This window comes from Vidua chalybeata, chromosome 11 (assembly GCF_026979565.1).
Source record: "Vidua chalybeata isolate OUT-0048 chromosome 11, bVidCha1 merged haplotype, whole genome shotgun sequence".
Classification (NCBI taxonomy): Eukaryota; Metazoa; Chordata; class Aves; order Passeriformes; family Viduidae; genus Vidua; species Vidua chalybeata.
The window spans coordinates 20,456,863-20,479,685 of NC_071540.1; the positions used below are offsets into that span (position 1 = coordinate 20,456,863).

Consider the following 22,823-nt stretch of genomic DNA (forward strand, 5'->3'; position numbering starts at 1 on the left):
GCGGGACGGACCGGGCGCGGCGGGTCCCCCCGGCCGGCGGGGGCGCTGCGGGCGGGCGGAGCCGCCGGGCCCGGCGGGGACGATGAAGCGCGATCGGCGCGGGCGGTTCCTGGCGGCCCCGGGCGGCCCCCGGGCCCCCCCCGCGCCCCGCCGGACCCCCGGCACGGCCGCCCGCGGCTCCGAGCCCGCCGAGCCCCCCGCGGCCACGGCCTGCGCACCGGAGGCAGGTGAGGCCCGAGCGCGGGAACCGGGGCGGGGGGAGCGGGGGCGCGGCCGGAGTCGCTTCCCCGGGGCCGGAGCCGCTGCGGGGGCACCGGCTGGACCGGCCGCGAGGACCGGGTACGGGCGAGCCCTCGGTATGGCGGGGCTCCCTCCGCGCTGCCGGGGTCACAGCCCCCGTCCCGGGGCTCGGTGCCGAGCGGGCGGCAGGTCAGAATTCGCCCGTTTGCGTGGAGTTTCTTCCCCCCCGCGAAACACCGGTGCCGGTAACGGCAAGGTAAGGAGGAATTGGGCACACGGGGAGGGAGAGCGGGGGAACCTCCCGCTATCTCGGGGTGCTCGGCCGCTGCCTGCTCCGGTTTGGCGGTGACCGGGACCCTCTCTCCATCACGGTTTGAGCGCGGTCAGGACCCTCCCGCCGTCCTGTTTGGGGGTGCCTGGGACCATCCCGGTTTGGGGTGGCTGATACCCGGGTGTGTTGCAGCTGGGGCAGGAGATAAGCGGGATCTCCAACGGCTCCGGTGGGTGCTGGGACACCGGCGGCTGCCCCGGGACAGCGGGTGGCACGAACGGGGGGTCCAGCCCCCCCCCAAGACACTCCGCCGGGAGGTGCTGCCCTGTCGCACCACTGTCACCAGCCCCGCGGGGTGTGCTGAGAGCCCCGTCGCTCCCAAGGCCCCCGGGTGCTCCGGGCAGGGGAGCCCGCTCCCACCCCGGCGTTCGGAGCACGGCCGGGGGGAGGCTGTGCTCGGGCTTCCCGTCACGCTCGGGGTGCAGCGGAGGGATGCAGATTATCCCACAGGGTGGGGATGCCGCAGGTGACACTGCCCCAACTCCAGGGCACTGCTGGCGAGCTGAGGAAAGGGACGGCCAGCACCGGGGCAGCGAAGGCACACAGTGCCAGCTGTAAATTGTTGGGAGGTAAACCCCGCGGGAAGAGCTGCTGGAACCAAGGGAAGGCATTGGCAGAGTCCCGGGAACCCCACAGTGCAGAGGAGGCTCTGCCGCTGGGACAGGGCGGCCAGAAGGGCTGAGTTTGGGTCAGAGGGGTCTTTTCCTGCCTGGGTGCTCCGTGCTTTGCTGGAGGCAGGGCTAAGGAGGCAGCTGGGGTGAAGGGGAGGGGAGCGCCTCTGGGTGCCTCGGAGCCGTCCCTCAGCAGCCGCGTTTGCTCCTCCTGGGCAGGAATCGGCAGAGCCCTGAGCACCGGCTACTGCCGCCTGTGCCACGGCAAGTTCTCCTCGCGGAGCCTGCGCAATGCCTTCGGGAAGGTGCCCGTGCTGGGGGAGAACTCGGAGAAGCAGCGCCGCGTGGACCAGGTGTTCTTCGCCGACTTCCAGCGGCTGGTGGGCGTGGCGGTGCGGCAGGACCCCGCGCTGCCACAGTTCGTCTGCAAGAAATGCCATGCCCAGTTCTACAAGTGCCGCAGCGTCCTCCGCGCCTTCATCCAGAGGGTGAACGCCTCGCCCACGGGCCACGCCAAGTCCAAAGGAAAGTACGTGGCCTCCCTCGCCTCCCGGGAGCGGCGCCGCGCCGCCGCCTGCCGCCGCGCGGTCCCTCCGCCACCCCCAAAGCCCACCGTGCCGCTCTGCTTTTTGCAGGAGCAGCGGGGTCCAGGCGCAGCCGGGTATGGAAGGAGGTGCCTCCTGCCTGGGTGAGTGCCCACTCCCCTTTTCCTTCTGCCACGCCACCAGCAGAGGGCTGGGGTTGATGGGTGGTGAGAAATGACCACGGCCCGGGGGGGGGGTTCTGGTGTCCTTTGGCACAGCTGGTTATGGCTCTCCTTCCTCCCAAGAGCATCTTCACCTTCCTGAGCTGGGCCAGGCAGGCAGAGGCTCACCTGGGGGTAGGATGAGCAGGCAGAGCAGATTTGGTGGCAGTGCCAGGCCTGTCCCAGCTGATGCTGGACACTGGGGACAATTGGAAATACCCTTTCAGCTGGGAATGATGGAGGGAGGCGGTGCAGCCGCTGTCCCTGGAGGCGTTTAGGGAAAGACTGGATGTGACACTCAGTGCTCCGCTCTGGCTGACAGGGTGGTTTTTGGTCATGGGTTGGACTCGGTGATCTCAGAGGTCATTTCCAGCCTCAGTGGTTCTGTGATCCTGGCAGGCGCTGGCACTGCCCCGGTGCAGCCCTTTGGGGTGGCTCCCACCTGCCTCGTGGGGCAGCCCTGGGTGGGAGCAGATCCACATCCCTGTCCCCTGCGTGTCCCCCCCCCCCCCGTGCCCAGGCCTGACTGTGCTGCCTCTCCCCTGGCCAGTTGACCTGATCACGTCCAGCCCGCAGTGCCTGCACAGCCTGGTGACGTGGACGCACGCGCACGCCGGGGGCTGCGCCTCGGTGCCCGGGCTGCGCAGCGTGCTCTCCTCCGAGTACTGCGGCATCATCCGCGCCGTCTGGGGCTGCGGGGACGGCCACGACTACGTCATGGACACGGACTCGGACTGCAGCTCCGTGCTGCTCGACAACGCCTTGTCCGTCAAACGGGAGTGGAGCAAGGGCTCGGCGCAGCAGCGCTTGACTGACAACGGGGCCGGGGCGGACAATGCCGACGCTGTTCCCGCTCCCAAAGCCCAGCATGCTCCAGTAAGGACAGCTCCTTGCCAGCAGCCCGCCAACAAAGGGACCACGGCGGTGCCACCGCGTGTGGAGAGCGAGCCGCCGCAGGACAGGGATCCGTCTCCCTCGCGGCTGGACAGCGCGGCCTCCGGCCGGGAGCAGGCCCTGCCGCAGCCTGTCTCCCCTCTGAGCACTGCCACAGGTAAGGGATTTGCTTCCTGATCTCTGTCCTGGCCTCAGGGGAAGGCCAGGGAGCTGGAGAGGTGGCCCAGGGAGCGACAAGGGGCTGGCTCCTCGCCTTGGAGACTGCTGTTCCTCAAGGAGGGTGCAGATCCTTCTGGGAGATGCTCAGAGATTGGCCTCTGATTGAGGGGGAGGACGCTGAGCTGTGCAGAAGGGACAGGGGAACACGGGGTCATACTCCTGGCCCTGTGTGATGTTCCCTTTCTGATAGAGGGGAGACCCTGCTGCCAGGCTCTTCCTGGGGATGTGGAATGGTCAGTGGTTCCTCAGCACCATGTTTGCCAGATGTTTCTTTCGGCTCGACCCTGAAGCTGGGTTTCCCTGCTGCGCAGCAGCTGATGCTGAATCCCAGGGGGCCCTTCTGCCCCTGAAAGAAAACTGCTGAGTGGGTTTGGGCTGGGTGCACTGCCCCAAACACCACTTCCAGAAGCGAGGAATTAACACCCGTTTTGAGTTCCAGAAGTGGGGCTGTGTTTAGCTCCAGCACCCACAGGAGGTGTCTGCTGCTGGACACAGGAATGGCGGCTGGGACTTGCCTGGGGACAATTCTTTCAGTTACAGGTGTCACAGGAGGAACCAAAAGCTGCTCCTGGGAGCTGCAGGGTCAGGGTGGAGCGCAGGGAGAGCCGTTTCTGGGCAGAGGGGACAGTTTGGTTCAAACAATCACTGATTGCCACGTGTTCCCCACGGTGTGACCACGCGAGTGCAGCCGGAGCAGTCGGCTCCTCCTCGGCCGCCGTGGGTCTGCTGCTTTTCCTTGTAACGCACCGTGTTCTCCTTCATTCCCTAGGACAGTTGAGTGGGAAGCAGGTTCTGTCTGCAACGTCGGATGAGCGGGTAAAAGACGAGTTCAGTGACCTTTCTGAGGGGTGAGAGAAGAGTGGGTTTAAAATAGCCTAAATTGTCTTCTTTGCCAGTGGGAACTCCCCAGCCCGGAGAGCTCTTTCTCCACCAGCGCCGGGGGCTCTGTTGCAGCCATGGCACTGAGGAGCTCATGGCACTGAGGCTCTGAGCTCCCTCCTCTGCTCTGGGGGGTTTGCACGCACGTGTGCTCCGCGTTTGTGGGCTGCTCCCAGCAATCCTGGCCCTGTTTTGTCCCCTCTCTGCTGGGGAAGGAGCCGTGCTGGGAGCTGCTGCTGCAGCCCCTCAAGCTCCGGGCAGTTCCCTCCGCGGCTGGGGCTGCGGGAGAGCAGTGGGAGTGGGAATGCAGGCACGGGGTGGCTCCCATTTGCTCCTGGGGGAGAGCCTTTAACTGGGAAATGGGAGAGGGAAGTACCTGGCAGCTCTGCAGTCTTTTGTGAGCAAGGATTTGGCTCAGTCCAACACAGGTGTTTGGAATGGGGCTGTAAGTACACGAATCCAGGCATTGCGAGTCTAAAGGGCCAAGTGCAGAGTGACCCCAGTGCCAGCTGAGCCTGTCAGCTGTCACGCTGAAAGGCCTGCAACGATTTATTGCCTATTTCCTGTCTTCAGGAATTAATTGCTTCTTGTATGGCTTAAGGCCTAAAAGGAGGAAAAAGAAAAATCCAAATGTGGCTGTTACATTTGAGGGAAAACAGAACAACCCGCAGCTTCATTAACCTGCGCCAGACAATTATGTGACATTCTTGCTCCACAAAATTCCTTTTCCCAGTAGAGGAAGCAGCAGCCACATCCCTCACCCATGAATAGATCCTTTCAGTAACAGCCGCTTTTTTGTTCTCCTGACAGTGGTTTGATTATTCTTGCAGAGATTTAGCCCTAAAAGGACCTGGTTTGGGTCTTTGCTGTGTTCACCGGCGCTGTGTTTGCCTGGGGAGAGGACGGGGAGGAGGACACGTGCCGTGGGGGAGATGGATGTGCTGGGAATGGGGAACTGCTGGAGGGTCAGCCCGAGGTCACGTTGGTAAAGGGCAGCTTCTCTCTCTCAGGGACTTCTTGAGCGACGATGAAAGCGAGAAGAGAAACGTGCAATCTTCAGATGACTCCTTCGAGCCTTACCCCGAGAAGAAGTAAGGGGCTCTCAGGGGGGGTGGGGGGCTGGTGCCCACCCCTGTGGGGCCGACATGCCTTTCCTTGTGGCTCTGTTCCCTACAAATTCCTGCCTGGGGGTCACAGAGATGCCCCCAAGCTCCCCACTGGGATAAACTGGCTGGGCCCTCATCCCCAGCCTGGCACAGGCACAGCCCGGCTCGTGTACCTGGGGCTGTGTGTGCTCCTGCTCTGCCAGGTCACAGGCAGCTGTAACAGCTGGGGACACTTCAGTGGGTCTAAAACCAAGATCAAGTCTTAAGCCACTGTCCTGCTTCTTTCTTGGAGGGTTTCTGGCAAGAAAAGCGACAGTAAAGAAGCAAAGAAGGCGGAAGAGCCCAAAATAAGGAAGAAGCCGGGTCCTAAGCCAGGCTGGAAAAAAAAAATCAAATGTGAACGGTAAGGAGGGTCCGTCAGGGCTGGGCTGGGCTGCAGCCCCACGCCCACACCACCTCACACACCTCTGCTTGCAGGGAGGAGCTGCCCACCATCTACAAGTGTCCTTACCAGGGCTGCACCGCTGTCTACAGAGGGGCTGATGGCATGAAGGTGAGCTCGGGCTCTGCTCCTGCCCCACGCCGGTGGCTCCCGGTACTCTGGAGCCACTTCCATGTGAGCAGAGGATCCCTGATGGGTTTAATTCCCCACCCTGCTCTGCAGGAGGCAGTGAGCCACTAAAAGCAGCCTGCTGGGAGACCTGGCCTTTTCCAATCTGCTTTGGCTCTCCCTGTTTCTCCTGTCCTGGAAGCCTGCCACTGGCTCACAGCAGCCCTTGGAACAGGCTGCAGTGTGTCCAGCTGAAGCCCCTGCTGCCAGGGGTGGATCGGGATGCAAATCCTGGCTTTGCACACACTGGTCTCGGTGTCTGGGGATCCAGGTTGTTCCCTGTCAGAAGCTCTGTCCTTGCTTTGCAGAAACACATCAAAGAGCACCACGAGGAGGTGCGGGAGAGGCCCTGCCCTCACCCTGGCTGCAACAAGGTGTTCATGATCGACCGGTACCTGCAGCGGCACGTCAAGCTCATCCACACGGGTGAGTCCCACAGCTGGCAGGGCACAGATGCCCAGTGCCTCGTGGCTCCCTGTCTGGAGGTGCTGAGGCTCCGGGGGAAGGGGGGACGGGGCTCCCTGTGTGCCTGTGAACGTGGAACAAGCAGGGGGCGTGAGGCAGGGGAGGGGTTCAGGCTCCCACAGGGAGCGTGGGCAGCTGCGTGTGCGGGGCACATCCCAGGAGCTCGGCAGAAGCCGTGACTCTCCCGTTTCCGTGGCAGAGGTACGGAACTATATCTGTGATGAGTGTGGGCAGACCTTCAAGCAACGCAAACACCTCTCGGTCCATCAGATGCGGCACTCGGGAGCGAAGCCCCTGCAGTAAGTGATTCCAACGGGGATCAGAGGGGTCAGTCACTGACCCTGGCACAGTAATTCTGAGATGTAAACCCTGCCCGGAGCTGGCAGCATCCTGGCTGGATCACTTGAAATGGAATGAATGAGGACAGGGTCATGGAGCACCTCTGCTATGAGGAAAGGCTCAGAGTGCTGGGTGTGTTCAGGCTGGAGAAGATTCCAGGGACACCTTAAAGCCCCTTGCAGGGCCTAAAGGGGCTCCAGGAGAGCTGGAGAGGGATATGAGACAAGGTCTTGGAGTAACAGGACAAGGGAGAATGGCTTCCCACTGCCGAAGGGCAGGTTTAATTGGGATATTAGAAAGTCATTCTTTCCTGTGAGGATGGTGAGGCCCTGGCACAAGGTGTGGAGTCCCCATCCCTGGAAGTGTTCAAGGCCAGGTTGGACGAGTCTTGGAGCAGCCTGGGATAGTGGAAGGTGTCCCTGCCCATGGCAGGGGGCAGGATGGGATGTGCTTTAAGGTCCCTTCCAAGCCAAACTGCCCCAGGATTCTGTGACTCAATGAAATGTCCGTTCCCAGCACCTGCTCTGGCCCCAGCGCTCCTCCAGGCTGGTGCTGAGCCCCCTTTGCCCCGGCAGGTGTGAGATCTGTGGGTTCCAGTGCCGCCAGCGCGCCTCCCTCAAGTACCACATGACCAAACACAAAGCCGAGGCCGAGCTGGAGTTCGCCTGCGACCAGTGCGGGAAGCGCTTCGAGAAGGCCCATAACCTCAACGTCCACATGTCCATGGTGCACCCTCTGACCCAGACTCAGGACAAAGGCAAGCCGCTGGAGCCAGAGCCCATCCTGCTCCTCACTCCTTCAGGGACTGCGGCAGGCCAGGCGGTGAAGCCAGAAGTGACTGCGGAGCCCGAGCCCACCTGAGGGGACGGGGACGCGTTCCCAGCCCAGCCCCGTAGAAGCCGTTACGGCACTGGAGATTTTTAATCTACGTTTTAGTCTCCCAAAGAACTCCATGGAATTAGCTTCAGCTTGCTCAGAAAAGGCTTGTTCTCATGCAGTGATTTCCATGCTCACGTCTGATTCGGCAGTGTTGTACTAAGAGTGTCTAATCCCAGGGGAAGGGACGCTGGCAGCACCCTCCGCGTCCCCAGCCCCACGCACACGTCGTAGAAACCAAGTTGGCCACAACTGTTCCCTGCCTGCACAGAGGTGCCCCCGGGGGCTCAAGGGGGACAGAGGACAGTGGGACAACTTTAAGGAGACATTTTGTTTTGCAAAAGAAGGAAAAAAAAAAAAAATCCAACATAATTATGAGTCCCAAAGCAAGTCTAAACGGAAAATTTGTAACCTACTTTTTATTGTAACAAGAGCTTCATGGTTATGCTTGTAATAAATTATTTACAAAGTAATTTGAAAAAAATGGCCCAGGTGAGAAAGGTGGCTCTTTGTGTTAGGTGTAAGTGAGATGTTGGGCTGAGTCCATTCCTCAGAACAGCTCCAGCTCCTCCTCCAGCTCCATGTCCACAGCAGGCCGTGAGAAGTGCAGAAGGGTGGCTCCCAGCTCTGGGTCGAGTTCTTCGCAGGTGCTGAGGAGCTGGGGAGAGGGCAGGGAGCCAGTTTACATCTGCTCGTGCTTCCCCAAAGCCAGTTCCAGCAACACCGGGGCATTTTGCTGCCTTCAGAGCCAAGCACAGGCGGAGGAGGGGGAAAACTGCCGCTCGTGCCCGTGGCTGTGCCTGACAATTCCCTCGTACCGAGCGGGAATGGCCACACGAGGGCAGGGTCGGATGTGCTGGGAACGGTGGAGGATGTGGCCATGGCACGGCTGAGCAGCAGGTGTGCCCCTGCTCCCAGGTGAGTTCCAGCAGCACGGGGCATCCCCGGGTGGGTCAGGGAAGCACGGAGCTTGGCACAGGTGGGGATCAGTGCCCGAGGGAGCCGCAGCAGCGCTCCCAGCTCACACAGGGAGAGAAGGGAGAGCGCTGCACCTACCGGCCGTGTGTTCCCAAGGCTCTGGGCAGGGCAGTGTGGGATGGCTCCCAGCAGGAACTGCCGGGCTGCAGAGATCAGCTCCAAGGGATCCTGCACGACACGGGAGAGACACGGCCATGGAGGCAAAACGCCACCCTCAGCCCAGTCCCTGCTTCAGAGGAGAAGCAGAAGCCACAACTCCACACCCGAGGCTGTCACAGCCCACAGGGCAGGGGGGTGCTCGGGGTTTGGAGCAGCCCTGGCAGTTCCTCTCTGCCCCAGGGGATGAGGAACCTGCACGAGCTCCCTCTGCTCTGCACGGAAGGTGGGAACAAGAGAAATGCTGCAAGTGCTGCTGCAGGGGAAGAGCTAAAGAATAGGATCAGTTACAAGAGGGGTAGATTTAGACTGGATATTAGGAAGAAATTTTTCTCTGTGAGGGTGGGCAGGCCCTGGCACAGGTTGCCCAGAGAAGCTGTGGCTGCCCCTGGATCCCTGGAAGTGTCCAAGGCCAGGCTGGATGGGGCTTGGAGCAACCTGAGACAGTGGAAGGCGTCACTGCCCATGACAGGAGGTGGAACAGGATGAGGTTTAAGATAATTTCCAACCCAAACCATTCTGGGAGTCTGTGACAGGAGAAAAAAAGAGTCCAGGCTTTGCTTACGTGCTCTGTGGGATCTTGATCAGACTGTGGCAGGACTTCCCCTTCCACAAAGAGCTGGAGCAGCTGGATGTACATCTGGAGTGCCACGCTGAGGAAGGTCGGCTCCCGCCGGAGCAGCTCCTGGTGGAAGCTGGGGGTGAGGCTGGAGGGGGTCACACATGGGCTCTGTTAGCTCTGGCTCCATGGGACACACACAGGCACGAGGCAAACACAGCTGCTGCTCTGCCCTGTCTGATCTGAGTCCCCAAGGCGTGCAGGGCCAACCCAGGAAGCAAAGCTGGCTATAAAGCTCGTGTTTGGAGCACAGGGCTGAAGGGACACTTCTGGCAAAGCTCTTCAGCAAAAGGTACAGGGCTCCTCAGACAGCACCGTGCCTGATGAGGTTCTCTGTCCTGCTCAGGGAAGAGGTAACTGTGCTCACCTACAGGCCAGCAGTGCTGTTACCTGCGTGCCAGCTGCTGTGGGTGCCAGCCATCACCCACACCCCCCAGGGCTCCCTCCCAGCCCGGCAGGTCGGTACCTGTAGAACGCCAGGGGCAGGAGCCGCGTGTGCCGCTGCGAGGCCGCGCTGCGCAGGACACGGCCCTTCCCAGGGTCTGCAAGGACAGGGAGAAGCACTGAGCACCTTCAGAGGGCCTCAGCTCACCCTTCCTACTTCTGGAGCAGCACAGGGGCTGCGCAGTTTCCTTCCAGGCCACAGTAAATAAGGATGCTTGGGGGTGGTGACCGGCAAGAGAAGCAAGTTGTCCCCTCAGGCTTTCTCTACCAGCAGGGACAAGGCTGAGTTCAGCCATTCCTGGGTCTGCCATAGTCTGGGATAGGAGCAGGATGTTCTCAGCTCTCACACAAGTGGTTTTCGTGCTGCTTCCAAAGGCCCAACAGCCCCTTCTCACAGGGACACTCCAACCCAAGGGATGGGTCACCCGTCCTTCCAGCCCCTGGGGACAGGACTCACCTCCCTCTGCTGAATGGAAGAGAAGTGGCCAGGATGTGCCCCTCCTTTCCAGGCACTGCAGGATCTGCAGGGACCATTCCAGAGATGTCTGGAAATCCACTCCTTCCTGGGTGTCAGAAAGGAGAGGTCTTGTTCCTCTTGGGCTGTGGTTGCATCCAAGCAGGAAGGAACCCCCACAAGAGACTGCACGTGAAGTGCTCTGCTAAAGGACCTGAGGAATTTACCCCAAGTCTTTCCCCTCACCTGGCAGCCTGGATTCCCCCAGGGGAATTGGGCACCAGAGCAAGGCAGTGTCTTCCTCACTGAACCAGGCCACCACAGGGCTCCACTGAGAGAGGGGAAAGCTGCACCGTGGAATGGTTTGGGTTGGAAGGGACCTTAAAGATCATCCAGTTCCACCCCTCCATCATGGGCAGGGACACCTTCCACTAGACCAGGTTGCTCCAAGCCCCATCCAACCTGGATTAACCAAGAGACACTGCACATCCTGCACCCACCTCACTGGAGCAGCTTCCATCCCCTCTGACCTTTCTAGTGACAACATGTCTTGGGATTTTTGTGGGGTTTCTTTTTTCATTACTCATTTCACAGGGATTAACCTCCCAGCTCTGTCTGCTCAAGATGTTTCTCTCCTCCCTGGCTCTTCCCCCAGACTCTCCCACGGGCAGACTGAGACCAAATGGTTATTCTTGCCTTGGATCTGCTCCCTGATCCCATCTGTGAGGTGACTCCCCAAATGGCTGCACTTCAAAGCTGAGGTGACAGCAAAGGGACAGAAACAAGCCTTCACAGGCAGCAGGATGCTCAGGGCAGGCTGGAAGCAGCCTGTCATCTTTGCTCCTTCACTAAATAGCATTAAACCATTTGGAAACGAATGTTCCTCCTTCCTGAGCAGCCCTTCTCCCATGAGGTACCACATTCCAGCCTGAGGAAAAACACCAATCTGACAGATGTGAGATGCTACACAAAAGCTGAGTGAGACATGAGGTTCCTGCACTACCTGGGAGGTGTAAAGTCTGAACAGGAAACTGGAAATAATAAATCATCCAGGAGGAGAAATAAAAGTAGTGAAAGGGGAGATAATGTCAGTGAGAGGAAAACTCAGGTTTAATCTGATGGGAACAGAAGGGCTTTCAGCAGGCTTGTCTGGGGTGTTGCTGATCCCTTCCTCCTGGCAGAACAAGCTCCCAAGCCTTCCCAGTGCTGCTACAAAGCATTTTTGGGCAGCAAACCAAGCTGATCAGACACATCCAGTGTCGTGAGAATTCCCTTGGGGCTGAACTCACCTTTGGTGCTATTCTGGCTGAGATGAGATCCAGGACTGAGAAGAACAGCAGAGCAACAAGGAGCTGCAAGGAAAAGAGGCTGCCTGTCAGTTGTGCCTGCAGTGGTGACTTCCCAGTCAGGGAATATGAACATTTCACCAGGTGCATTCCCAGCCTGGACCTGGATGAACCTCAGAGTGTTTCACCTGTGGGACCCCAGTTACCCCAGCCCTCCCACAGTTCTCACTGCCCCTGGCACCCTCCAGGAATTCTGAGGGGAAAGCTGCAGTTACTCCCTGTGTGCCAAGTGCACTCAGTGACACCAGTTTCTGACTGGCAGCTTCTGGCTCCAGACCAGTACAAAGAGTGGAGGAGTCAATCCCACAGGAAGAGGAGCTGCTGCCTGCAGCAATAAAACCCCCAGAGTAAACTCGAGGCCCAGGTTCAGCACTGTCACCTGTGTCCCTCTGGCACAGGGACACTCCCCATGCTGAGCTCTGACCCTGGCTCTTCCCTGGAAAATCAACAGCCAGAAGTGCAGGGCAGCAGCCCAGCTTCCTCCTCAGAGCCCTCCAGAGAATTCCCCTTGCACTGAGGTGACAGGCTGAGCCATTTCCTGCACCAGACTTGGGAAAACCCTCAGGAAATCTGTCTCTGGGAATCCCAGCACAACTTCCCAGAGCCCTTAAAATGCCTGCACTGCTGTCTCACAAACTTCCTGCATTTCCTTAACTTTCCAGCCAAGTTGCCCAAGCTGAAATCCACAAGGACTGCTGTTGGAGGAAGAGGGAATCCTGGCACACCACGGATCGAGCTCTCCCTCTCTGCAGGGCTCTCTCCAGCTTCAGTTTTTAAAGCAGCTGTTGAACAGCCCTCCCAGACTTCACAGGAGCCAGAGTCTGAGGTAAAAGTTTAAGTTTGCAACAACTTTGCCTTCAGGATAAGAATTTAGCAACCGACAATTTACAGCCACCTTTTATCAACGATCCACCAGCAAGACTTCCCAGCAGGGATCACCAGGGATGCAGCACTATCTCAGGACAACTTCTCTCAGTTAGAGACCTCCTATTTCTGGTTTTCAGGTGTAGGGAAGAGCAGAGACACGAAATGCACCCAGCCTTGCCTGCTCTGTGTCAGTCCCCAGCCTCTCCAGTGCCTCTGTCCCTCGTCCTCGTGGTGACTGCTGCAGGATGGCACCATGCAGGAAGGCAGCTGAGAGCCAAGGGGGGTCAGAGACAGGGAAAGCTGCTCCTGAACAAAGGAACCTGGGAAACAGAACAAACGTGTCATGGGTTTGCAGGTTAAAAAGGGGGAAAAGTACTGCTGTGAATGAGGAGGAAATCAGGGACTTGGGAAAAGGTGCAAGTTTGTGACTGGGACAAGAAAAAAAATCATTCTCTTCATTTTGTTTTCCCTGTAGTCGGGTGCTACATGGAGACAGTTGTAAAAAAGCCAAAGTCTAGAGGCAGACAGAAGCATTCTCAAATCTCTTTTATCAGCAGTTGGACAGGCAGTAACTCTATACTACAGAAGCATGTGATTATCACCTGCCATAACCTGCAGGGAGATTCTTACATAAATTCCCAGCTTCTGGAGAAAAGCTGCAGGGCACTGACAGACAGTGTGAGGAGAGGTAAAGAAGGAAGCAAGCAGCCAGTGAGAGCTTCAGGAGCCCAGATTCCCCAAATCCAGGGAGCAAAGGGTGTGGCAGCTCCTGGGAATGACTCAAGACCGTGCTAAGGCTCTGCCTAACCAGGGCTCTGCATTCCAGCCTCCTCTGCAGAGACTCCCTTGTCCTTATGGGGAAGCACTCTGACCCACATCACACACAGGGCCAGACTAAATCATTATCACAACCCATTTTGAGTTTAAGCCCTCCAGGGGAGTCTGTCTAGAGCTGTCCTGCAAGGCTCAGCCCACGTGAGCATCCCCTCCTCCAGCAGAGCAGCTCCCTGCCCCATCCCTCACACACACCTGGTACCTGAGCCATGCCAGCCCCTCAGCCTGTCCAGTTCTTCTGCAAGTGGAGCCCCAAAGAGTCTCTTCCACTGAGAGCAAAGTACTGGCTCCAGCCTTGGCCACCAAAGCTGGGGACAAAGATGGAAACCAGCAGCATCAGTAGTGGGGTGCTCAGTGGTTGCAGTCAGGTGCAGCCAGGGACTCAGAGAAAGGGGTTCTTCCCCTCTCCTTGGTGGAAAGCCCAAGCTGTAGGTGCACACATCAGAAATGGGAGAAATTCCACATCCTGGAAATGCAGAGGGTCAGTTGTGACCGTGCTCACACCAAGGGCCCTGGGACTCCTCTGGCAGGAGCAGCCAGAATGAAAGAACTGCTCCACAGAGGTGATGGCCACGCTCAACACATGCACCAAAATGTGCATCCCTGTGTAGAACTGCACACAAGGAGTTACACACAGAATAACACCTGGGATTTGGGGGCATTTTGGTTGCTTGGATGTGACAACCAGCCCACACAGGGCATCAGGGACCAGGACAAGCCTCCCAGCTCCCACTCTGACAAAACCCTGTGGCAACACCCCGAGGAGCCCAGAGCTGGGATCAGTGATACCCAGGGCTCTAAAACACCCTGCCGATTTCCAAAGGCTTTAAGAGTTTCTGTTGAAAGTTACACACTTGGATAGTGTTTAACACAAGCTCTCTGAGCTGGTGCTGGATTCCCCCCAAAGTCAGAGCACCAAAATGAGATCAGTCACCGCTGCAGAGAGGAGCACCACGGGGCACTTGGTTTGACACGTGGCCAGAGCCTCGTTGACCCCTTCTGCTGCATCCTCACAGTCCAGGCTGGCACTCAGCAGGCCCTGGAAGAGGACAAATGACAGGATGGCTCCACACATCCCTCTCTGCTGCTCCAAGCCCTCGCTGAGCGTGTGTAAACTGATCAGAGACAACTGTAGGGGTCAGCACGGCTCAGCAAAAGAAACATCGACCAACAGCTCCTCCTCCCACCAGCTCTGCTGCATTGTATTAAAATTCACCTCCACCACTGCCTTCCCCCTGCGGCTCCCCCTCACTTTCCTGGTTACTGCTCTTCTCGGAATTACACCAAGAGTTCTCAAAAGGAGGGTGCAAAGGAGGAAAGCTCCTCCTGCACCTGGTGTGTCAGGAGGAAAGCTCTGAGCAGGGACAGGGAGGCAGAGGGACAAAAGCAGCATTACCCTGAAGAAGTGAGCTGTGATGTCGTAGGAGAGCGCATACCCCCTGGAACTGACGTTCTTCTGCAGGAACACATGGACAGGGAAACAAAATCAACAACATCAGCATTCCTTCCCTTTGCAATAGGATTTCCTAAGAGCATTTCAGGGCTCAGCCAGCACAGAGCCACCCTGTGAATGCTGAACGTCAGCTCAGCTGGTGGAACGTGGTTTCTGTGCAGGGCTCTCCCAGGAGCTGAGCTGCACAGCCCCTGCACCCAGGATGGCACAGCAGATGGATTTCCAGTCCTGGGGGGATCAGAGGTTTCTGGCTGTGCCTAATATGGCAGCACAGGAGGGCCTGGAAAGGCCAGTCAGGATGAATAAATAGAAATCAGCTCTCCATGGAGCACAAAGCAGGGTCCTGAGGGACCTGCAAGTCAAATGACCTTCTCCCAGAAAGCTGCAGGGATGTCCCTGGATGTTTCTCAGGAGGATGAGGAGGATCTCACTCCACAGCAAAACAGTTCAAAGTGCTGGCATGAGAGAGGGTTTGGAGAAGAGCTGATGCTCAGCCCCTCCCAGGCCTCACAGGAGCACTGTAAGTTTGTCTGTGACCCACTTCACCAAACAAAGTGACACCCAAGGATTTGCTCTTAATAGTGTCAAATGCCACCACAACTCTGAATGAATGAACCCAGAAGTCACAGAATCATGGAATGATTTGGGTTGGAAGGGACCAAGGGCAGGAACACCTTCCATAGATCAGGTTGCTCCAGCCTGGTCTTGAACACTTCCAGGGATGGGGCAGCCACACCTTCTCTGGGTAGTTTGGATGTGACCTCCTTCCCCAAATTCAAATTTAAGGTCTTTATCTAGAGCATTTACCAATGAGCAACCACCATTTGGCTCACAGCACCTACCAGCTCAGAGTTCACAAAACAAAAGAAGTTGTCACAGTCCAACACTGTTTTGTTCCCCTTCCAACACGTGGTGATCAGGGTGGATGCAGGCAGCCCCACCAGAATCCTTGGGCAGGGAAGAATGAAAACTGAGGTTACTGTCAGGGAGAGAATCAGCCTCCCCAGGAAGATGTGTGACATCCAGCCTGGCAGGGGCAACTGGTAGCCCAAGATGGGACATGGAAACACAGCTAATTCCAGTGGGTGCCAGGGAATAAGTGTGCCTTGCACAGCTGTCCCCGTGCCGTGCAGTGTCACTGTCACTTGCTGTGGAATCAGAGGGGAGGACGCTGCACACACCAGCCTGCCCTGAGCAGCAGGGCTGCTGGAGGCATTCCCAGTTGCTCAGGCCTGCTCTTACCTCCTGTGCAGCAGCAGCTCCTGCTGCCTCCACAGCTGCTCTCCCAGAGCAGACCCGTGCTGGCTGCCTGTCAGTCTTCCCTGGAGGATCTCAAACAGGAAGTGTCTCTGGGCAGCTGAGCAGCCAGGAAGCAGCTTTGGCCTGCACCTCAGCTCCAGCACCAGCTCCTGAACAGGGTGGCGGGGAAACCAGTGAGGGCCACGCACCAGCCTGCTCCCAAACCCTCTTTGTCTCTCTGAAGCAACCAGAGATCAACAAGAAAAACCTCTCTCAATCCCCACACCTCAGCTCACAGGTCAGAGCCCAATGCAGCCTCGCCAACAGCCAGCAATGAGGGAATAGTTTGGTCAAGTTCAAGGACTAAACATCCACCTCAGAGTCTGAAATCACCTGCAGCCTGCAGAGAATCTCGGGGCTGACCGACATCTTCGACTGGCCACAGCCACCCAGGTCCAGCCTGAAATGAGGGGACACACGAGGTAACTCCCCCTGCTAGCCCAGGGGAAAGCACAGTTCAAACACAGTCAGATGCTTCAGATGAACACAGAGCTGAAACTTTGTGCCTTAAATAAGCTGTAGCTGAGACAGTGGCTCTCCTTTAAGCTCCCTCCTCATTTTCCAGCTCCAGCCACTCCCCCAGGGCACTGGTGCTTGTGTGGCCACACAAAGCTGAGTACAAAGCCAGCTTTAAACATCCAGCCAGCCGAGGGCCTCTCTGTGGCTGCAGCCCCAGACCTCTGCCCCCCACAGCAGGATGCTTCTGCACAGACTGCTGAGTCCCACCTCCCAGCTGCCCCTTCCAGCCAGACCAGCAGGGAATGGCTTCCCCAGCCCCAGGGAAGGGACGAGCTCCCAGTGCACAGCCTCAGGGCCACCACCAGCAAGGGAAGTCATGGCCCTGAATACCTCTGCGAGGAATCCAGGATGGCATTGATGATGACTCCACACGCCTTCTCCAGGTCCCCATCACAGCCACCAGCAGCAGAGGGTGCAGGAAGGTACCTCTGATAGATGGCCCAGTGATGAAAATCCTGTCTGCAGTGTGGAAAAGGAGGAGATGGGAAATCTGTCGGAACGGTGCCCTTCCCTTGATGTAAAGGGAAGCTCACACATCAAGAGTGATGAGTGATGTGAGCTCAGATAAAAGCTCCAGGTAAGTTCAGACATAAGGAGTCCTCCAGCAGACCCCACCCAGCTCTGGCTTCCAGAATCAGGGAGAGTTTCTGACAAGTGGTTTGGGAGGGCTGCACGTGCAGGGTGAGCCTCACAGAACCGTGGGATGGTTTGGGGTGGAAATGAGCTGAAAGCCCATCCAGTCCCACCCCCTGCCATGGGCAGGGACACCTTCCACCAGACCAGGCTGCTCCAAGCCCTGTCCAGCCTGGCCTTGCTCAAGTGAAAACACACACACACCTCATTCCAGCAGTGCTTGAACTCAGGACAAACCACAGCAGGCAACAGGCACTTGTATCCTGCAGCAACTGTTGAATTACTTCCTGATCTTCAGCGCTTTTCCCTAATTCTGATGGGACACTCCTGGACTATTCCCTTTCCAACAGAGCCCCTTGGCCCTTACCTCTCTGAAGCAGAGAGAATGTCCTTTTCAGGGCACACCTCCAGCTCCATCAGCAGCCACTCTCTGAAAGATAGCTGGGAAAAGCCAGGATTTAGGAGCAGGGAAGAACAGCAAGGGAAATAACTTGTGCAGAACAGCCACCTGCTGCCCAGCATAAAACCCACTTCACTTCATCTCCAGAAACAATCCCATGTGGATTAAGAGACATGAAAAAAAAGAGATATCAACCCAAGGAAGTTCCTGTGCTGTTTCTCTTATAAAAAATTCAAGCTGAAACTCTGCTGGCCTTCAAAAATTCATGGAAATCCCATAAAGCCTGTCTCACACACCCCCACCCCTTTGACATTTCCAAACACACTCAGCACCTCCAAGCCCAGATACCAGGATGAATGTGTGTTATTAGAAATAAAGGCAAAATGAGCCAAGCTCCTCAGTCAGGCAGGCTGTGTGAGCATCAAAGAGAGGTTATAACACAGGGTGTTCCAGCCCTGGACACTGAGCCAAGCACAAGGAGTCACTCTAGGAACACCACAAACCCCTCTGCACAAAGACAAACTGGTTTTAGAGGAAGTGGGTTAAAAAAAAGAGAGTCTGTCAAAGCAGAGACTCTGCAGGGGTGGTACAAAGGGAATAGCTGAGATGGTTTGAGCCAGGCTGAGGCAGGCAACCCAAGGTGGCTCAGGGGAACATTGGCATGTACACAAAGCACCTGAAAAGCAAGGATTTCCAGTTATTTGCCTCTCCACCACTTCCCAGAGAGCACAGCAGGGAGCCAGGGTGATGGACAGGCCTGTGCTCTGCAGTTCCTGAGCTTCTACAGCTTGCCAAGCTCCCTGCTTTTCCAAGAAGTAGGACACAAAAGTTTTACCTCTGGTTTTGTCTTTCTACCTTATCATCCCCATCAAACAACACCCAGCACTCATCCCAGCCCACATGGCTCAGCTGTCAGACAACTTTTCAGGTGTTTAGTTCTTACTTTCAGGCATTAAGTTCTTACAAGAAGCTTTTGATCACCAATAAGGAAACTGCAAAGGGCAGATCTAAAAAAATGAGAATTAGAGGGTGAATTTGGGTGGTGGAAAAGATTTATACCTGGAATGCCTTTTCCTTCAAGAGCTCCTGGAAGCCTGCTTGCCTCCATAAGCACAGGCTGGCTCTCCTGTAGTTCAGAGAGGGGCAGGACAGGGAACTCCAGCTCAGGGCACTTTTGGCCTCCTCACACAGGACTCCCCGAGCCTCCAAGCTCAGCCGTGGCACGAGGTGCTGCAGCTGGAATAAAAACAGCACAACCTGCTGCAGCTGGAATAAAACCAGCACAACCTGCTGCAGCCTGAATAAAACCAGCACAACCTGCACAAAGTGCTGCAGCTGGAATAAAACCAGCACATCCTGCACAAAGTGCTGCAGCTGGAATAAAACCAGCACAACCTGCAGGAGGGACTGCAGCTGGAATAAAACCAGCACATCCTGCACAAAGTGCTGCAGCTGGAATAAAACCAGCACATCCTGCACTGGCTGCCCCAGAAGCAGCCCCAGAGCCACCTCTGCTTGTGTGCAGCTGCCCCACGAGCAGAGGCACCCAGGGCTAAGAGGGGAGGGCACAGAGAAGTATTTCTACACTGTTTTCTTCGTGTGAGTGTCACTTGCACAGGGAGCTGCAGCAGGAAGTCGGGCTGAGACTGAACTTTCTCATAGGTTACAGCAAAACTTTTCCCCTTTTACCTTTTTAATCAGGCCAGGAGGAATCAAGGCACAAAAATCTTCATGGGAGCAGGTTGAAAACTTGCACATCAGATAAGCTGCTGCTGCAGTGCAAAACCTGAGAGAGAAAAGGAAAGAACTCCGTTGTCTAGTTGGTTCAACCACCTCCACAAGCTCTGGAAATTCTCCATGGGAGCCTTCCCAGCATCCCAAAAACCTGGGGGAGCAGGGAGGGGGTGGATGCCCCATCTCACCTCAAGCAGAAGGCAAATGATTCTTCGGTCCTGCACACCAGCAAGGAGCTCCAGTACTCTGAAACAGAAAGGGCCTTTCCAGGAACAGCCTGAGAGGCCCCAAAATTGGCTTCCACGCCAGGAATTAAAGCTCTGCATTCACTTAAGTGGATCACAAAAGCTGCCAGTCCTAAAATATGAGCAGCACCGAGGGAAGGACCCTGGAAGGTAAAGTAAGTGAAGAGCAGGAAAGATATTTTTAGTAACTTTATAACCTTTCATTGGTAATATTCTTACATTTTGTATCATTGTAACATCTTGTAATTTCATCTCTGATACTGTAATACTTCACTTGTAACAGTTGTAACATTTTGCACCAAAACACCTTTCTGAAATACCCTTTTTTGTACCAAAACACCTTTCTGAAGATCCTCAGGCTCAGTGAAGGAGCAGAACATTGTTTCTGATCACCAGTAGTGCAGCAAAAACCGAGCAGATGAGAGACAACCCCCAGCAGAACTGGAGGCTTCTGTAATATAGCAACTTGAAGTAATTCACTGTAAATTCAGATTTTGGGATTCTCAAGGCTTTTTAGCCTCTCTGACAGTTAATGTCATCTATCAGTTATTTACACCCTTGCAATATCACAGGGTAGATAAAATAAACCAAGCAATTCTTTAATAACAAAACCATGCCCTGCTGCAGCTCAGACAGGAGTACCTTAGTTTTATTTTTAAATTTTTACTGAATTATTCAACGTGGAAGCTTAGGAATGAAGCATTCTACCATTTTTTCTTTTGTCTCTTTCCTAAACTTGCCTATTTTAGCTTCTGTTAAAATGTCTCAGAATGCATTAACCTTCCACAAGCAGTATTTCTGTAGGGGAAAATTCTCCTCACGTTCCTGAGGGCAGCTTCATACTCCCTGACCAAATTTTTGGGGTATTTTTTGGAAACCTGGAGGGCAGTGAAGTCCCTCCACAGTGGGAGGGACATGCCCATGCCCCCCAGGTCAGGAAATGGAGTAGGATGGCCTTCAGCAGCACAGCATTCCTGGCTGGAAAACTGACCTGGTGATAAAGAAGCTGGCAGAGCCTGGCCAGGAGTGCAGGCAGGAGATTCCTGTGTCCACACATCATCTTCACCAGCAGGGAGAGGCACGGGCCCTGCCTGCAGCAGGGGAAACCACAAGCTCATTAAATTCGTCCCCAGCACAGGAACAGGTAATTAAAAATGCTTAAACACCCTGGAGCTGATCCAGGCTTGTCTGTAAACACAGCACAATTACCATTCCACCCACAGGCTCAGAGGAAGGGGCACTTTTGGGGTACCTGAGCAGAGAACCCCTACAGAACCCCCACCAGTGCCCTGCCTCACACAATGGATGGCATCTCAAATCCTTGCTGTCACCTCACAAGGCCAAAGTGGCCTCTGAGGTGACAATAAGGACAGGAGGAGCTGCCTGGGCACAGGGTAAAGAGAGGCAGAGCAATAAATGGGATCAAAACACAAAGCAGGAAGGAATTGCTATGACGAGGCCCTGCTGTAAAGCAGGGGCAGGGAGGGATTTTCCCACCCAGATAACTGAAAAACCCATCCTCAGAGGAGACCAGGTGGGAACTGGGTTTAGACACCATTTCCTGGGACTCTTGTTTGTCACAGGGAGTTCTCAGTCAGGGTTTTAACAGTGATTCATCTGCTCTGGGGCAGAGCAGTGCAAGAGAGGGAAGGATGGCCCGGCTGCCAAGGCACAGGGAGAGCACCAGGGCAGCTGGGCTCCCAGCCAGCTCCTCAGCACAGCCTCCTTGCCCAGCAAAGTGATTTTCCACTGACACGCTGCTGCCCGTGATGTTTACAGGCTCTGCTACACGAGGAGGAGCTGAGCACCAGCTCCAGGGCAGGCTCTGCTGCCTCTCCTCCTCAGCCAGGCCAGGACCCAGGCAGCCCTTGCCAGGGAAGGAATTCCAGGAGCAAAGGGATTGGCTTCGCCGCCGTCCCCCACCCTGGGCTGAAACACCCAGCACTGTTTTAGGGGCTGTTCAACCCCTGGCACAGAGCTCAGAGCAGAGCCAAAAGGGATCTGTAACAACAGAAACTTGTTTTATTTACTCATGGGCCTCAGAGTGAATTCGTTCTTGGAGTGCAGACACTTCACCTGCAGCTGCCAGCCTGGCACCAGCTGAGAACACCCAGAGTCCCTCCTCAGCCCTGCACAAGTGCTGGAATTCTGGTTATCACCCAGCTTTGGTTATCCTACTCTTTGAGTCCCATCTTACCTGTCAGGAGGGTTAAAAGAGGAAGCAGCCAGGAGGGTTTGGCAGAATGATGTCAGCAGAAGATCAACAACCTGAAATAAAAGGCACCAGGAATAAACCTGGAATAAAACCCACACTGCTAATTCCTGCTTGACAGGCTGGATACCTAAACCTCGTTTTCTGCTCTGTATATATTACATTTCCTGACATTAAAACAAGGAAACAAACTGGTCAATGAGATTCACTACAAGTTGTACAGATCCACTGCCACTAAGGATGGAAAATGAAGCCCACAACAGCCCAGGAATGAGCCCAGCACACAACAAACACCTGGACAAGGCTGTCGAGGAAAGCCTTGCCCATCACAGGACTGCTCTGGTAGAAAATATCTCCAGATCCTGTCATCCAGCAACTTCCAGGTGTTAAAACACAGGAACAGTCTGTGCAGGGCAGCGTAAAGGGAGACAAAAGAAGTGTGTTTCCTGCAGACAAAGCAGCCTTTCACACCTCCCGTGCAGATGCGATTTTCCCTGCCCAGCCCCACCCAGGCCAGCTGGTACTCACGCTCTGGTGGCAGGGTGCCAGCCCGGGGGCAGGCACGGCCACCTGGACCGGGGAATTGAAAGGAGCAGCTTCGTCCTCCTCACTGCTGTCCCCCAGGACACCGCGGAGTCTGTCTGAAACCACGGCCAGCTGAGCTGCCACCGCTGCGGGGACAGGGGGACAGGCGTGAAACATTCACAGCCCCCCACAGCAGCAAGAACAAGCAAAATATAAACTCGGATCAATCAGGGTCAAAAGTATGGTAGGAAAAGCTTTAATAAGCAAAAAACGTTGGCTGGGACACGGTGGATCAGCATCCCCAGCATTATTTTTTTCCCAGTTCTATCACCAGCACACCTCAGGAGCAGTTTTCACACCAGAGGGGAAAATGCTTTCCACAGGGGGCCAGGTGAGCCCCAGGAGTGGGGCAGCAGAGACTGCTGTGGTTATCACAAAGATAAGCCCCAAATGAGGCATGGGGATGGATCAGACATTAAAATGTACATATTCATAGCTGGAAGGATTATCAGCTCTGAAGGACTGCCAGCTTCAGGTGGCAGTGGCTGTTCTCCTGCTGTGCCTTTGGCCAGCACCAGCCACACTTTATTTAGGCAGCTTTTGGGACAGTCGATGAGCAGCAGCTCCCTCATACCTTCCCACTGAGCCTGGTCCACAACCAGAGTCCTGAGCACAGCTAGTTCAGCCTTCAGCTGCTCAAAAGGCTCTTTGGAAAGGCTGGGCTCTGCTTTGGAGTCATCTAGACAAGGAGGAGAGGAAATGCATTCAGCAATCTCTGCGTGCACTTTCT

At 56.0% G+C, this 22,823-nt stretch overlaps 2 protein-coding genes across 2 annotated transcripts in view; one reads left to right on the plus strand and one right to left on the minus strand.

Moving 5' to 3' along the window:
* Positions 1-82: 82 nt before the first annotated feature.
* On the plus strand, positions 83-7,793 carry ZNF276 (zinc finger protein 276). Its single transcript, XM_053952430.1, has 11 exons — positions 83-227; positions 1,402-1,711; positions 1,818-1,870; positions 2,478-2,978; positions 3,810-3,888; positions 4,930-5,010; positions 5,318-5,428; positions 5,503-5,578; positions 5,944-6,061; positions 6,300-6,399; positions 7,015-7,793. Exons 1-11 carry the CDS (start codon positions 83-85, stop codon positions 7,298-7,300), a joined length of 1,860 nt encoding a protein of 619 aa, XP_053808405.1. The 3' UTR covers positions 7,301-7,793.
* Positions 7,709-22,823, minus strand: part of FANCA (FA complementation group A) — a 33,009-nt gene continuing 17,894 nt past the window's right edge. Inside the window, exons 22-43 of the mRNA XM_053953185.1 lie at positions 22,668-22,772; positions 22,037-22,179; positions 21,494-21,564; positions 20,288-20,387; positions 19,240-19,439; positions 19,007-19,103; positions 18,377-18,553; positions 17,285-17,358; positions 16,615-16,743; positions 16,099-16,165; positions 15,709-15,875; positions 15,309-15,414; positions 14,410-14,469; positions 13,948-14,052; positions 13,209-13,321; positions 12,358-12,499; positions 11,256-11,318; positions 9,970-10,075; positions 9,535-9,610; positions 9,015-9,156; positions 8,372-8,461; positions 7,709-7,973 (exon numbers count right to left, since the gene is read on the minus strand). Coding sequence (XP_053809160.1) covers positions 7,866-7,973; positions 8,372-8,461; positions 9,015-9,156; positions 9,535-9,610; positions 9,970-10,075; positions 11,256-11,318; positions 12,358-12,499; positions 13,209-13,321; positions 13,948-14,052; positions 14,410-14,469; positions 15,309-15,414; positions 15,709-15,875; positions 16,099-16,165; positions 16,615-16,743; positions 17,285-17,358; positions 18,377-18,553; positions 19,007-19,103; positions 19,240-19,439; positions 20,288-20,387; positions 21,494-21,564; positions 22,037-22,179; positions 22,668-22,772 — 2,441 coding nt within the window. The 3' untranslated portion in view covers positions 7,709-7,865. The remainder of the gene's footprint in view (positions 7,974-8,371; positions 8,462-9,014; positions 9,157-9,534; positions 9,611-9,969; positions 10,076-11,255; positions 11,319-12,357; positions 12,500-13,208; positions 13,322-13,947; positions 14,053-14,409; positions 14,470-15,308; positions 15,415-15,708; positions 15,876-16,098; positions 16,166-16,614; positions 16,744-17,284; positions 17,359-18,376; positions 18,554-19,006; positions 19,104-19,239; positions 19,440-20,287; positions 20,388-21,493; positions 21,565-22,036; positions 22,180-22,667; positions 22,773-22,823) is intronic.

Bases quoted from the DNA above. Each gene is read 5' to 3' on its own strand.
- ZNF276 (XM_053952430.1), top strand. From the start codon at position 83: ATGAAGCGCGATCGGCGCGGGCGGTTCCTGGCGGCCCCGGGCGGCCCC. The intron at 1,871-2,477 runs GTGAGTGCCCAC...TCCCCTGGCCAG, and splicing joins AGGAGGTGCCTCCTGCCTGG to TTGACCTGATCACGTCCAGC. The intron at 5,011-5,317 runs GTAAGGGGCTCT...TCTTTCTTGGAG, and splicing joins GAGCCTTACCCCGAGAAGAA to GGTTTCTGGCAAGAAAAGCG.